The following is a 15,828-nucleotide window of genomic DNA, read 5'->3' as shown; positions in this document are numbered from 1 at the left end:
GTGAGCTCCCAATAGATCAGCCCCACTGTCTCAGTGGGTGGGTGCACCCCCCGTGGTCCTGACATCCTTGCTCGTGTTCTCCCTCCATCTGCTTCTCATTGGGACCTTGGGAGCTCAGTCCAGTGCTCCAGTGTGGGTCTCTGTCTCTATCTCCATCCATCACCAGATGAAGGTTCTATGGTGATATGAAAGATATTCGTCAGTAATGCTATAGGATAGGGTCAGTTCAGGTTCCCTATCCTCAGCTTCCCAAGGGACTAACTGGGGACATCGCCTTGGGCTCCTGGGAGCCACTCTAGGTTCAAGTCTCTTGCCAACACTAAGGTTAGCCTGTGTCTTTTTATAGGTGAGTTGAGTCCATTTATATTAAGGGATATTAATGACCAGTGATTGCTATCTCCTGTAATTTACTTTTTGTTGTTAGTAATGTTAATTTGTGTGTTTTCCCCTTCTTTGGGATTTGCTACTATGAGACCATCAATTGTCTTTGTTTGGTTGATGTAGCCAACTTCCTTGGGTTGGAGTTTTCCTTCTAGTATTTTGTGTAGGGCTGGGCTCGTGGTTAGGTATTGGTTAAATCTGGCTTTGTCATGGAATATCTTGTTTTGTCCTTCCATGGTGATCGATAGTCTGTCTGTGAAGGCAGCTCAGCTCAAGCAGCCAACATCTGTGTTCTACTCCATGGTAACACTTTTAGACAACACATCACAGAATAGAATGAGAGCAAAGAGCAAAAAAGGGAGGGGGGAAATTATTGCTATGACTCTAACAAAGACACTAAGCAATGGAAACTGGTAAAAAAAAAAAAAAAAAAAAACCTAGGGACTCTGTTAGCCAAATAACTTAAAGACAAGTGCAACCGAGTTCAGGGGTCATGCTGACCTCGCACACGTCAGCGCAGACAGAAAGTCCTGAGCAGTAACAAGGGGCATTAGTGAGATCATATCTGGTAGGTAACTAGAATGTACAGTGATGGATGGTGCCAATCATCTTTCTGTGGGATCTTCAGAAAAACATGGGCATCAATAAATTTTGTTTTCACGAATGAAAACAGAAGTTCTCATTTTGCTATGACAAGTGATTCATCTACTAAACATCAAGGCAGATGTTTAAAGGCAAGCAGGGAAGTGAGAAAGTTTTATAGTGAAAATAAGGGAAGGCTTTGGAAGGCTCTGATTGGCTCCTGGTACAAAGACACTGAAGGCAGGCCAGCAGCAGGGTACCTCATGGTGGTGAGCTTGCCTGGCCTCTGATGAGCCCATGTGGAAATCAGGACAAAAGTCAACTGATTCACTGTACCAGTTCCCAGTGTCTGCACCACTTGCTGCCAAGGTTACGGTCTTGGCCTTCTGGGCTGCTTGCTGTTAAGGCTGGCTTCCTGAGCTGACTGCTCCAGAAAGTATTCTCCATCCAGGTTATACCAGGTTATACAGCCAATGGCCGTTTGGACATTCTGTCTTTACTGTGAGGTTTTAGCATTGGTAATATTAAAAGTGATGGGGCTGAAGAGATGACTCAGAAGTGAAGAGCACTGACTACTCTTCCAGAGGCCCTGGGTTTGAGTCCCAGCACCCACATGACAGCTCATAAGGGTCTGGAACTCCACTCTCAGAAGACCAGGCACCAGGAAAGCACATGGCGCACAGACATACATGAAGACAAAGCACCCAAACACAGAAAAGTGAATAAATAATTTTAAGTGACTGCCTGCTAGGATACATTTTTTAACTACTGGCCTGGCACTCATACGATAATATTCACAGAATATTATTTGTTCATACACCTTTCCATTTTTAAAACATATTGTTAAGTGCATTCTTCCTCCTCATCCTATGACAACTTGTGATTCTGAGATGACGATTAGCCTAGCTCATTCAGTGGATTGTCGTGGTCCAGCCTTGACGGGTTCCAAGGCAGGATGTGTAGATTAGAAACATTAGAGAGAGACGCAGAGTAGAGTTGGGAGGGCAACCCAGTGAATACTGAACCTGCCCACTTTTATTTTCCGTCTGTATTGGCAGAAGACTGCTTTACCATGATACAAAGAACAAACAATAATTACCTCTTCAATACCCAAAACATCAAGTAACTACATCCTGAGCTAAGTATTCTGTTAGGCAGGAAATGAAGCAACCACACCTTAGGCCAAGCATCCTGTAGGCAGCCACACCCTGGGTCAAACCTCCTGCCAATAACCTTGAAGGGGCAAGAGTAGGTCTGAATTCTCCGACCTTTAGTCACGGTAGAACGGATCCACTTCTGTGGATAATGGCTAGACTTGGGATTAATCATAGCACAGAATCGTACGTCATCTCTATCTCCATTTTCTAGTACACAGACCACCTATATTAGTTTCAAAAAAGTTCTTTTGATTTAGTACTAACTTCATACGACGATCCAAAGATCTTTTCAGCTGTGTCTAACTGTAGAGCTGTTCTCCGTGAATCAAAGTCAAATTCCAGAAGGAAGGATGGTTTTACCCGGTTTGTCCAAACGAATGTGGTGGAATGAGAACCATGATGGTTTGTGTAGGTGGCTCAAGCAAGGGCTTGCGGAGGCCACATCCACGTTCTCCTCTATCAGAATAAAACAGAATCTTTTCACTTGCATTTAATTGTTTAGCTGTTTTCTGTGGATAAAAGTCAAATTCTAGATGGGTAAAACCTTGAAAGATACTATGAAAGGTCATAGTTCCCTTTGCATACCTGCAAAGCCGTCATGTGGAAGAATTAGCTTTATTCCCACGGCTCTAGAGGTCAGGACTCGTGCAGAGTGGAAGGAAGGCTGATTTCATCTGAAAGTATGAATTATCTTTCTAATAAGGAGATGTTTCACCACCAAAGAATCTGTGAGATGCCGGTTCCCAGGGCCCATAAAGGTCGAGGCTGGCTACCGCAAGCAAACCTCAAAGGCCTTCAGATTAAATTTCATTGAACTTTGCAGAAATGGTATAAATATTTTCAACGTTGCAGTTTAAAGTCACCCCAATTCTGGCTCATTGTGCGGTGTTTCTCAAAAAATTCGCGCGGGGGGGGGGTGTTTGGCACACCATTGAAATCACAGCACTTGGAAGATTGAGGAGGAAAGATCTCGAGTTCAAGGCCAGTATGGACTATACAGTTAAGACCCTACCTCAAAAAAAAAATAAAGGAAAGAAAGAAAAGAAAAGAAAAGAAAAGAAAAGAAAAAGAAAGGAAAGAAAAGAAAAAATTAAAAAATTAAAAAGAACAAAAATGCAACTCAGAATCCTGAAAATTCTTCCAGAATCGGAAAGAAAATATTGCCGAATTCAAAGGCTCTAAAGGTTTGGGTGGAAAGAAAAGGTATCTGCCTAAATACGGCCACTAAACCCTGGTTGACCCCTTGCTGAAGCAGTCTTGAGGCTGAGCTGCGGACTGTTCTCTTAATCATATGGTTTTTTTTTTTGTAACTGTGCATATTTACATACACGCACATATGGCAAGGGAGAGATGACGTTGAGTCTCTGTGGAGAGCGAGAGTAATAAGGAAATAACAGGTGTCTGAGAAGGGCTTCTGTGAGAGCAGGGCGGATAGCCAGACATTTCACACCTGCAAGAGTCCTGCAGGTAGAGCGGAAAGGCAAACCGGGGCACCCCCTTGAGAGGGCACTCTCTTTTGCTTTCTGTTCGCGTGCCTTCAGCTAGAGAGCATATTCATTCTATCTTGCACCCGATTTCCTCCTTGATGGCTGGTCACATAGATTCTTCTAGACTAGCAGCGACTTCTCTGAGGGGTTTGTTATTGTTTTGCGGTGAAAAGGGAAGAGATCAGTGAACATTCTCTCTGGTAAGTGGAGGGTTCTCAGCGATGAGAAGAGGAAGACTTCAAAGCCGAAGGGGAAAGCAGCCTTCGCTGGTCCCCATGTCTCGCGGTACCCCTACTCCATACGCGTGACCTCCTTTGGAGACCCCAGGTGGCACATCAGTATTTGATCTGCTCTTCCCCAGACTGCTGCGGGCGTTCAGTCACACACCACCCAGCTGCTGAAGCCGGAGCCCAGCTCCACAGGCGACTTTGGAAGGACCATCTCTGTGCTCGCCCCCTGCTCGGGCTGCTTGTGTTTCCGGGCCCCCGGGGCGCGGCACCCACCATGCTCGGTTGCCCACGGCTGGCGCTGTTCTGCGCGCTGCCCTGGCTCCTGTGGGCAGCGGTCCCCGGCCACCCGGCAGAGCCCTTTGCCCAGTCCACAGAGCTGCTTCTTGATCCCCGCGACCCCGCCAGGGCCGCCGACTTTGATCACGTCTACAACGGGGTGGTGAACCTCAGCACCGAACACATATACTCCTTCAACCACACCAGCCACCCCGGCCAGGTAAGAAGCTCGCTCCCTCGGCTGACTCAAACTTCCGAGATCGCCGAGCTGCACCCAGGATGAACCAAGGGAGACCTCGGGGACCTGAAAACCCCTCTCCCTGCCTCTCTCCTGTGAGGCAATCGCTACCCTGTCCCAGCGTCAGCACCAGCTTCGGGCGCCTCTAGGTTTCACCTCGCTCCCACCCCAGCCTGATCGCTGCCATTCTTGAGCTTTGCAGAGGCGCCGGGACCCGCATCCTCTGCGGATTCTTGCTCAGGCTGGGCCTTTTTCCAGAATGTTTGGGTGGCTATCGGAGGAGGGCGGGGGAGGACGAACCTGTTCCCAATCCCCTGCGGATCCTTCTGTCTTATGGCACACGGATGGCACGCGGGGATGGAACCTGAAATGGAAAGTGTGTGAGAGTGGACAGGTCTCCTGCGTTCGCTACCATTGCCACACTGTGTACTCGGGTGGTTTTTTTTTTTTTTTTTTTTTTTGAGTCAAAGACGTTGGAACGCGATGCTCACGCTCACTCAGGTGATCTGTGCAGGCTTTGATTATTCGTAAGGGTGAAAACTGGTGTGAAAGTTCTAGATCCGTTTGACAAGAGTTATGGTGGGGCAAGGAGGGAAGAGAATTATTTCATCAAACATGCCTCTGACTTAAGTGATTATATAATGTAAGACAATGCACGTAATTTACATTGTCTTTCAAATAAGATACCTTTCGGAGGGGTGGCTGTCCGGTGTACCTCCGTTCGTATCTTCTTCCCGTATAAAAACACTTATGCCTTCCTCACTATGGCGGCATTCCCTGCCCCCTTGGGGACATTTCAGAACCAGATGATAGGAATACCTTTTTGTCCCTGAGCCTCATTCAGGGTCACAATCCAAAAACTTCCTTCCTTAGGACTGCCATTGTTCTCCAGTGCCTTTCTGTGTGTCTTGAGAAAGTGCCCCAAGTACCCTCATCTCCTGCCTGACACCAAATCCTATGGCATTGTCCCCATGGCAGCAGAGCCTTCGCCTTGCTGGACTCCTGCAACTCCTACACGTGTGCAAAGCCATTCAATCACATAGCCCACACAAGGGACTCCTGCTTGCCTAGTGTGGGGTGCCCACCAGCTGGTTGATGTATTACACGTAAGATAGGACCCTAGTTCTGTGGTTTCCTGTAACTAGAAGAGAGTCTTGAAAACTGCAGGGTCTCCGAGGTATAGAGCCAGCTTCGTCCTAAATCAAACAGCATGTGCAAAGAGGAACATGACAGGCTGTGGTGTTCCTTGCAGTTCTTCTGAGAAACAAATGAGATTTTGTTTTTCTTTGTTTTTATTTTATCTGGGTGTATGAGTGTGTGTGTGTGTGTGTGTGTGTGTGTGTGTGTGTATACCAACGTACTTGTGTGGTGCCCATAGAGGCCAGAAGAGGGCGCCAGACCCCCAGGAACTGGAGTTATAGGCAATTGTGAGCCTAGAGGCAGGTGGTGGGAACTGAAGGAGGTCTTCTGGAAGGGCAGTATGTGCTCCTATTGGCTGAGCCCTCTTCCCAGTTTGCTTGCTAAGAGTCTTATTATGTAGACCAAGCTGGCCTAGATTGTGTCCTCCTCTGTCTCAGCATCCTCAATGCTGAGATTACAGGCATGCACCATTCCTTCTGGGGGACTAACTGCTGTTTTATGTTGCTTCTGCCTTTCCCCCTTATTATTGCAAAAGTCCCTCGACCCCATACAAGTTGTTCTGTCTGTACTTGAGACATCTGTACTTGAGATCATCTGCTTGACTTTCCTTGGACACTTGAGATTTTGAGGCCAGGAGCACAATCATGTTCTGTTCCGTATTTCAGAGCTTTATAAATGTTTTCTGTAAAACTAAATAAAAAAGTGAATAAAAGCCTAAGGAATAGTTAAGATGAAGTCAAATAAGATTAAATATTGGAAAAAATTTTCCATTGTGTCCTTTGTATTTTGCATATGAGTGCATTAAAGCACTTTTCGTTTTATGAATCAATGGTGATAGTTTAAAGAACGTCTCCACACAGCACAATAAAAAAAAATCTACAACTGTAAGCAAGCCTTAGAAGTTTTACTAAAATGTTCCTAGTCCTAGGAAAGAAAGCTCAAGAGAAGTGGTGGTTTATACCAGAAAGACCAGCGATAACTATTGTACTAACTCACCAGAGATCCCCTATGTAGGGCAGGAAGGATTCCCGGGGAGACCTCTTCCTTTCCAATTCCGACCCCTTCATCATCTTGGCCACTCCCTCTCCCCACAGTCCCAAATGCTGGCCACTACTATCTAAATTTTTATTGTTGCTCCATATTGAACAACTTTTACCTCCACTTCCAACTCCGAACTTACTGAGGAGCTAAATAGAGATCGGTCGAGTGGAGAGGAGAAGCCTGGCTGTTTGGTAAGGCAGGCCTTTGGGGTCGTTTCCCATTACCCTCCTCCGGTCAAGATTTTAGTTTGCGCGCATGGGACGGGGTGGGGGTGGGTCCAGGTTTTTCGTTTGTTTAAGTTCTTATCTTTTGTTCTTTTGAAGTCATTCTTGTTTGTCATTGTGTTTTCCTTTGTCTTGAAGAAAGAAGTCTAAAATTCAGGCTTTATTAAGAGGGGAGGGGGCAGGAGCCTTTGCTCTGGGCCTTTCCCATCAGCCACTGCGTCTCCACATGGATCCACACAGAATGATGTCACCTGGCTTGTGTCACTCTAGCTGAACTCGGCACCAGGAAAAGTTTGATATGCCTTGAGGCCAGGACTAGTGTAAACATGAAGTTGACATTTAAAAAAAAAAAAAAAGTCACCGAAAGGATGGACTGACCAGTTTCTAGACAAATAAAGGAATCAGTGGTTGAACGTTCAGGCCGAGCAAGGTAAGCTTCATGGCATGTCTCTGGAGAGGAAGTGTTAGAGTTACACTGTGCAAACAGGGGCTGAACCACAGGGCTCAGTCCACCAAACAGGAAATCACCTTGCGGGGAAGTCACTGGGGATAAATTGACTGGGACAAGGATGCAAACACAAGTCTGCAGGGAAATGAGATCACCGTCGTGGGGACTGGGAGGAACACTCTGTGCCCACTGGGGCTGGTTCACCATCAAAAACCCATACAGAAAAGTGGAACCTGTGCACAGCAGGCGGCCTTCTCTGATGCTTGCAGGGACAGAATTCCATATAGGCTACATCTTTTGGGAAACATCCCTTTTGTTTACTAAGCTGACGCCTTTATCTCTTTTTGTTACCTGCCCACTGTTTGCTTGTTTTTAAATTAGCGTACAGAGTGATAGGTTTCGTTTGTTGTTTCAAACTTAGCTTTGTTTGCAAAGCTGGTCCATCCTCCTGCCTCTCCGCTGTCTCCTGGCTGCACCCTCGGCTGCACCCCCATCCTGCAGGAGAACCTTCTCCTGTTCAGTCCCCAGTCCCCACTTTCTACTTTCAGATCACGGACTCTGTTATCCTTCTTCCTTAAAACCTCTTCTTCTCTTGTATGGTCCCTTTCTGGCCTCATGACCTATATCTACACCCACTCCCGCATAAGTACACATCAAAAAAATAAAATCTTGGACATGCCTATGAAAAGTTAATGCAGTATTTGTCTTTCTGAGTCTGAGTTTTTTACTTAGTGTAACAGTTTCCAAACCCACCCATTTTTCGGCAAGTTCCATAATTTCATTTTTCTTTACCCATGAGTAAATTTTACTATGAGTATGAATCACATGCTCATGACTCATTCATCTGTTGATGACATCTAGTCCGAGTGCATTTCCTTATCGTGAACTGAGCATCTGTGAATGTGGATGCGAGCGAATCTCTGCCTAACTTGCAGAGTTCTTTGGTTATGCCCAGGAGCAGTATAGATGGGCTGTGTGATAGCTCTATTTGTACTTTTTGGAGAAACCTTCATACTGATCTCCGTAGTGGATGCCCAGTTTATACTCACACCAACAGCAGATAAGGGCTCCTCTTTTCTCGTACCCTTTGCTTTTATGTTCTTTTTGTTTTGTCTTTTGAGACAGGGCTTCTCTATGTAGCTTTAGAGCCTGTCTCGGAACTTGCTCTGTAGACCAGGCTGGCCTCGAACTCACAGAGATCTGCCTGTCCCTGCCACCCGGCATTGAATTAGCGCTTTGAACAGCAACCAATCTGACTCGGGTAAGTGGGAATCTCAACTGTAATGGGTCTTTCTCTGTCCCACCAGCCAGCTCCCAAACGATGACACTGAAACACCTCACTAATTATGAATGTCAGCCTTAGCTTAGACTTGTTTCTAACTAGCTCTTATATCTTAAATTAACCCATTTCTATTCATCTACTTGCTGCCACATGGCTTGTGGCTTTTACCTCTCCCCCTGCATGTCCTGCTTCCTCTCCATGTCTGGCAATTCCACCTTTCTTCTTCCCAGAGTTCTCTTTCTGCCCTGAAGTCCCGCCTGTATCTCCTGCCAAATATTGGCCAATCAGCTTTTTATTACACCTATCACAGCAATACATTTTCACACAGTGTGTAGGAATATTCCACAACACTCAACCTGTGCTTTAATATTCGCTTCTTTGATGGTTAAGGATGCCAAACAATTTATTGGCCATTCGTGTCTCTTCTCTTGAGACGTGTCTGTTTGGTTCATTAGCCCATTTGTTGACTGGCAGGGGTCATTTTCTGTTTAAATGTTTACAATCTTTGTATGCTCTACATGCAAAGACCTCTTTCCCTGGTCTGAAATATAAATAGCAAGTATGTCCTTCTGTTCTGTGGCCGACTGTTCACTCTGCTGATAGCTTCCTTTGCTGTATAGAAATTTTAATTTAATTCTGTCTGGTCTGTTGATTCTTAGGGTTGTCCTTTGTTACCAGAGTCCTATTCGAAAAGTTCTTGTCTATGATTATGTCTGGAGGTGTCTTCTCTATGTTATTCATGAATGGTTTCAGAATTTGGGGTTTTAAATCAAGGGCTTTGATCCATTTGAGTTGATTTTTGTGCAGGGTGAGTGATGTGAAGATAATTTTACTCTTCTGCAGGTAGATACCGAATTTTGCCAACACCATTTGTTAACCAAGCTGTCTTTCTATCAGTGTGTGTTTTTAATGCCTTTTTCAAAATGAATGGCCATAAGACACGTGGGTTCACTTCTGGGTTTTCTGTTATGTTCTATCAGTCTACACCTCTCTTTTTGTTTGGGCATCATACTTTCTTTGTCACTATGGCTTTATAGTGTAATTTGAGATTTGGTATTCTTAGTCACTATGGCACTGTAGTGTAATTTGAGATCCGGGATTCTTTGTCACTTTAGTGTAATCTGAGATCTGGTATTCTTTGTCAGATACCTCCAGCTGTTCTCTCTCTGCACTGGATTGTTTTGGTTATCTGTGGTCTTTTGTTTTACCATATAACTTTTACCATTTTTTTTTTCTAATTCTTCAAAGAATGTCACTGAAAATTTCATGGGTAGTCTATTGACTCTACAGATGACATATTGGTAATATAGCAATTTTCACCAAGTTAACTCTGCCTATCCAGGAGATAGACATAAGCATCTACCTTATGTATAGTGTCTTCTTCAATCTGTTTTTTGGTTTCTTACTTTTGGGAGGAGGAAGAATCTAGAAATGCTTTATATTTAAGTTGTTTGAGAATTTCATATACTGCATTTACATCATTCCCAACCCTTCTTTTCCCTCTAGAACTACTCTCTTGTATACCCTCTCCCTCTTCCCCTCAGTTTCACATTTTTTTGTTTATTTGTTTGTTTTTTCTCAAGAGAGGGTTTCTCTGTGTAACAGGCATGGCTGTCCTGGAACGAATTCTCTAGACCAGGCTGGTCTCAAACTCACAGGGATCTGCCTGCCTCTGCCTCCTAAGTGCTAGAATTAAATGGGTGCACTGCCACTACCTGGCTTATTACTTCTTCTTTAATTGGGGTGTGTGTGTGTGTGTGTGTGTGTGTGTGTGTGTGTGTGTGTGTAGAGCTAACTACGTAGGAATGGATAATCTACAACGGGTGCTCATCTCAGGAGAAGACTAATTCTTCTTTTGTCAGCAGAAATTAATTAGTTTGTCCATTAATTGTAGCTCTTCATCTAGAGGTGGGGCCTTGTGAGAGTCTGTCTCCATGGTGTCATTGTACTGGTCTTACTTAGGCGACTATATTTTAAAGGTTTCACGGGTTCAGCTTCCCTGTCATATGTAAGGACACTGCCTCATGGTAGACATAGTGATTCCTTGGCTCTTACAATCTTTCTGCCTCCTTTTCCTTAATGTTCCCTGACCCTTAGGTACAGGGATGGTGTTGTCGATAAATCAACTAGTGTGGGACACCTGACACAGTCAGTTGTCTCCTGCATTTTGACCAGTTGTGACTTTTTGTAATGGCCTCCATCTGCTGGGAAAAAAAGAGCTTCTTCCATGAGGGGTGAGGACTAGGCTTCCCTGTGAGTATAAGGATCAATATTTATAATGCAGTTGAGAGAGCATCAGCAGTGAGTCCTCTGGGGTCAATGACCAGGTAGCTGTCTGTGTTTTCAGGGCCAAGCATACATTCTCTCCCATCGAGTGGCCCCTAAGTCCACTTAGATGCCTGTTAGGTCCAATCAGATGCCCCAAGGATTAAGTACCACTCTTGTCCCCTTGGGGACATTTGCTCTGATTGTTATTATTGTTGTTCATAGACTTTGCAGCTGGGTAGAACTGTTGTTTTCTTTCTACCCGCACAGGTTGTATAGCACCTTCTGATGCTATGGAGCTAATCCTCAGGGAGATGGCTCCCAGAGCAGTTCCAGTTCCAACTGGATTCCTCCAAGTCACCTGTCCAAAATATGTGGTGTCTTCAGCACTAGGGTCTTACCTTCAAGTTCTGGGAGGCAGCCAAGGGCAACAGCAGTGGGCCATATTATTTGAGGAGTGTCTTCAAGTCCCCTGATCAGCGACTTGAAGGGAGGTTCCCCCATGCCTGGCATTGGGGCTGTTAGATAGTCTATGGCTCTTGGTGGTGGTAATGGTGGGGGTTTCAATTCAAACAGCATAATTTTTGTTAAAACTACATAGTGTGTGTGTGTGTGTGTGTGTGTGTGTGTGTGTGTGTGTGTGTAGAGGTCTCTTAGGTTCTTGTTTAGGTATTTTTAAGCTGTGGTGAAGGGAATATTTTCCCACTTTTTTTCTTATCAAGTTTGTTATTAACATATAGAAAACTACCATTTTGTTGTTGATTTTGTATCCTTCAGCTTTGCTGATAAAGTGTTCTAAAAGCTTTCACCAAAGTACAAAACCATATTGCTTGCAGTAGAAATAATTTGACTTGTTTTTCTGGTTTGTACTCCTCTTTTTGTCTTCCTCTTCTCTAGGTAAGACTTCAAGCACTATATTGAATAAGTGTGGAAACAGTGGACACCCATTTCTAGGTCTATATTTTAAAGAAAATTATTTTAGATTTTTCCAGTTTAGTATAATTTTGTCCATTAATATTTTGTACTGCATTGGCAATTCTAAGTAATGCAGAGGTGATTCCAAGACTATATAAGTGATATGGGATTCCCTTCTGTATACTGTGATTACCATTAATGAATAAAGAAACTGTCTTGGGCCTGCACAGGGAATAGAAGTAGGTGGGGGGAAACTAAACTGAATGCTGGGAGAAAGGAGGTGGAGTTTAGAGAGAAGCCATACAGCACCACCAGAGACAGACATGCTGAAACTTTGCCGTTAAGTCACTGCCACGTGGCAATACACAGATTAATGGAGATGGGTTAAACTAATATGTAAGAGTTAGCCAATAAGAAGCTAGAGCTAATGGGCCAAGCAGTGATTTAATTAATACAGTTTCTGTGTGGTTATTTCAGGAGTCTGGGAAGCTGGGAAATGAACAAGAAACCTCCCTACTAAACATAGGGATGTGCATGAGTTGTAGGAAATGGTGTGGATATTCTATATGGTGCTCAAGCATCTGCAGAATGTGGTACCCTGGGGTCTGTGTAGCCCTAGCAAGGATGCTGACACACAACCACAGCACACATTAAAACCTGGATGTGGTAGCCTCAGTTCTCCCTTTCTTGAACGAGCCAGGGCATGCTGGTTCATTGTGTACTGAGGCCAAGAAACCTTTGCTGTCCTCCCACAGTTTCCTAAACAGAACCTCTGCTTGTTGGAGGGAGGACTATCTCATTAACACGTTATCTAGATGAATGGCCCTGCAGCAGCACGTACCACTGGCAGATCTGGAGTCTGAGAAGGGCTTGTTTCCTGGCCTGCAGAGAGCCACCCTCATTGCATCCACAAAAGGGCAAGAGTGCAGAGAGGCAAGCCTCATGCGAAGCAAGGTCTCAAGGTCTTTTCTCATAAAGGAACGGATTTTATCCTGTGGCCTAATTACTTCCCCCAAAACTCCGTTTCAGACATCATTTAGGGGGACTAGGTTTCAACCTGTGAAGAACTGGAGTGAGGTGCGAGACATAAGCATCCAGTCCATAGCAATCACCTCCATTTCTCTTTCACTGTGAAAACGACGTCAGTAGGTCATGAGGTTGCTTAGGGGCTGACATCACTTCAGTTATGGAGCTGATATTGTGGTGGGCACAGCCTGATTAGAGACAGAGTCATAGAATGGATTCTGTAAGTTTGTGGTATCACATGTAGATGGCATGACTAGTTTGAACTGATATATAAAACACACCAGATTTCAAAGACTAGATATAAAAACAATATCAAATGTTTTGCTGATTTGTGTGTGTGTGTGTATGTGTTTAAATGGGATTATTTTTAGATATTTAAGATTGAATCGGCCGGGCGGTGGTGCATATCTTAAATCCCAGCACGTGGAAGGCAGAGGCAGGCTGATCTCTGTGAGTCTTGGCCAGCCTGGTCTACAGAGCTAGTTCCGGGACAGCCAAGGCTAAACAGAGAAACCCTGTCTCAACCCACCCCACCCCCAAATGAATTGTTTTTATAAATTTAATTTTATTTATCTGTTTTTACCTTTTCAACCTAGCTTCTAGCAGATATTTAAACAGGCATATGGCTCATATTTTAATTTTATTGGACATCCCTGAGCCAAGAACTACTCTGTTCTAGAGAAATCCTATATCCTGTATGCAGTTCAGTTGGAGGAAACTGAGCTTCAAAAGGTTATGATCAGGAAGCAGAAAGAAGGGGAAAGGTGTTTTGGACACAGATGAGTAACCTGATTTCTTTTCTGACAAGATTTTTTATCGTGATCTGTAGGCCTATAATGGGCAGCTTCTCATTGGCTGTTTGGTTAGCTTAAGTTGCTTCTTATAAAGAAAGCACGAGACAAGTGCTTCATTCTTCACTTGCCAAACCTGAGAATATTGGCTTTGTTCCCTTGCACCCCTTAACGGTTGCACAGGTATCCATTATTGGTTTAGACGAACTTGATTCATTTTGGGTCATTGTTACTTTTATTTTTCCTTAAGGTTTAAAAAAAAATAACCCATCCTTCGGGATTAAAGGCCAGCTCAAGCTAGTTTCTGATTTATTTTGACAGGTCTGTTTGTTCATTTGCTTGTTGCTTTGATTTTTAAAAAGAAGTCTCCTGTAGCCCTGGCTGGCTTTGAAATCACTATGTAGGCAAGAGTGACCTGGAGCTACAGATGCTTCAAGTGTTGGGATTTCAAGCGTGAGCCGCCACACCCGGCTGATCTCTTGCTTGCTTTCATGACACTTACTCTTGTTCTTAACCTGCCATTGGGCATGGGCTCAAGAAGGCCAAGTCACAGTGAGAACTAGTTTTTGGAGACCATCGTACAAGAACTAGAGTTCCTCATTGCCCACTGTCGGTAACGACTTTTCCAAGCCCTCTCCATGGGAAGATCTAAGGATGCATTGTATCGTGGACCTATATCGTGACTTCCGAGTCAGATTTGGAAACCTGAAGTTTCATTTGCTCTCACTGATATCCCATCTACCTCCCCTTTCAGACTCCAAATCCTGGTTCTCAACAGGCTAAGCCTGGCTACACATCCACTTTCTCCCACAGTGAGAAAGCGTCTGTTTTAAATAGGGATATTAATATTACCACAAACCATACAGCTCTTAGGAACTGTCTGTTTGTGTAGTTCCTTGTAAACAAAGTGTACTGTAGCACCACCCAGCTGCTGTGCCGAAGGTCACACGGCAAGTTCTTTTGGTGACGTGTTAGGCTCTTTCTGAAGTTTAAAAATTGATTCACTTTGTTAGTGTTTCTGGTTTTTTTGTTTGTTTGTTTGTTTTTTGTATAAGGATACCATTTTATTAGGATATATTTATCATACTGCAATATACATTTCAACTTCTGATCAAGATACTTATATATTGTTTATATTTTGAGATCATTGTCCTCATTTGTTGCACAGTTGTTTAAAGATTGTTTAATATTATAATATGAAGTCATAGTCTTTAAGTTATATAGGTATTAAGAATTATAGGTCAATAGCCATCCATGTTTGTCATACTTATAGTTAAGTATGTAGAGTGTGTGGCAGTAAAGGTCTAACCGTTGAGTTTCAAACCTTGGGACAAATGGCTGAGGTGCTGATTTAACATATCAAAGTGGATGCTGTCTACCAGGTTCTCCCAGCATCCCTCAGTCCCAACCTCTTAGGAGGCCCTCCTGGCGGGCATACCAGCTCCCTCTCCCCTAAACTTCTCCAGCCCAGAGGCTGGGCTGCCCTTCTCTATATAATCCGATCATTTTGGTTGCCTGTTCTCTATATAATCCGATCGTTTTGGTTGCCTGGTCCCTTTTGTCTGCTCTCTTTTGGGACTCCTGGCTACCGCCCCTGGTTTCCCTCTATCCCCTCTTTCTCTCCCTACCCCCTCTCCTCACATGGCACAGCTCAGTCTGGTGGTGTTCACTCTGGACTCCCCCAGGTGTTCCTGCCTCTGGCCCTGCTCTTCCTTTTATCTACAATAAACCTTCTCCTCCACCACACCTAGGAGCAGTCATGTCTTTTCCTTTTTATTTGTTTTTTTTTATTCACTACCTTCTGTTTCTGTCCTCTGCGCATTCTCCCTCTTCTTTTTCTTTATTGGTAGTAATGTATAAATTTATGACCTTTCATAAAAGTTTGTTTTTTAATTAAAAATTTATTTGGAATTTTATACATAAGCACTGTATTTACATTGTCTCCACCCCCTCCAACCCTTCCCATGCCTCCCCATGCGTTTCAATTTCATGGTCTCTTCTTCTTTAATTATTACACATGATTAAATATAATACACACACACACACACATAAATACAACCTGCTGAGCCCATTTAGTGTTGCTCATGTGTATGTGTTTAGGGCTGACCACTGGGGATTAGATAACCTACTGGGGCTCCTCCCTTCGTGAGCAGCCATCAGTTGTCTGTATGTAGCTCCTTATCTAGGGATGTGGCCTTGTCAGGTTTACCCCATACATGCTGGCTTGTCAAATGGTCTTGTCATGTCATTGTGCCAGTTTTGAGAATTCAGTGGTTTTCAGGAATCACCCAAAATATTCCCATTACCAGTTATCATTGAGATTATCTTGGCATTTTAACCTCCAG

General features: G+C 44.1%; 1 protein-coding gene across 3 annotated transcripts in view; it reads left to right on the top strand.

Moving 5' to 3' along the window:
• Positions 1–3,314: 3,314 nt before the first annotated feature.
• The window catches only part of Sidt1 (SID1 transmembrane family member 1), an 84,675-nt gene continuing 72,161 nt past the window's right edge, over positions 3,315–15,828 (top strand). For 2 of the 3 annotated variants that reach the window (XR_007592980.1, XM_050149052.1), the window contains exon 1: positions 3,315–4,333. Coding sequence is in view for 2 of the 3 variants with exons in the window: in XM_050149052.1 (XP_050005009.1) it covers positions 4,112–4,333 (222 nt within the window). In the remaining variant the exon portion in view is untranslated. The remainder of the gene's footprint in view (positions 4,334–15,828) is intronic. The other variant, XM_050149051.1, reaches the window with a different exon arrangement.

This window comes from Alexandromys fortis, unplaced genomic scaffold (assembly GCF_014885135.2).
Source record: "Alexandromys fortis isolate MF-2015 unplaced genomic scaffold, M_Fortis_MF-2015_v1.1 scaffold_4, whole genome shotgun sequence".
NCBI classification, from domain to species: Eukaryota; Metazoa; Chordata; class Mammalia; order Rodentia; family Cricetidae; genus Alexandromys; species Alexandromys fortis.
Note: the sequence above shows the minus strand (reverse complement) of the source record. Positions and strands in the feature narration are given on the sequence as shown.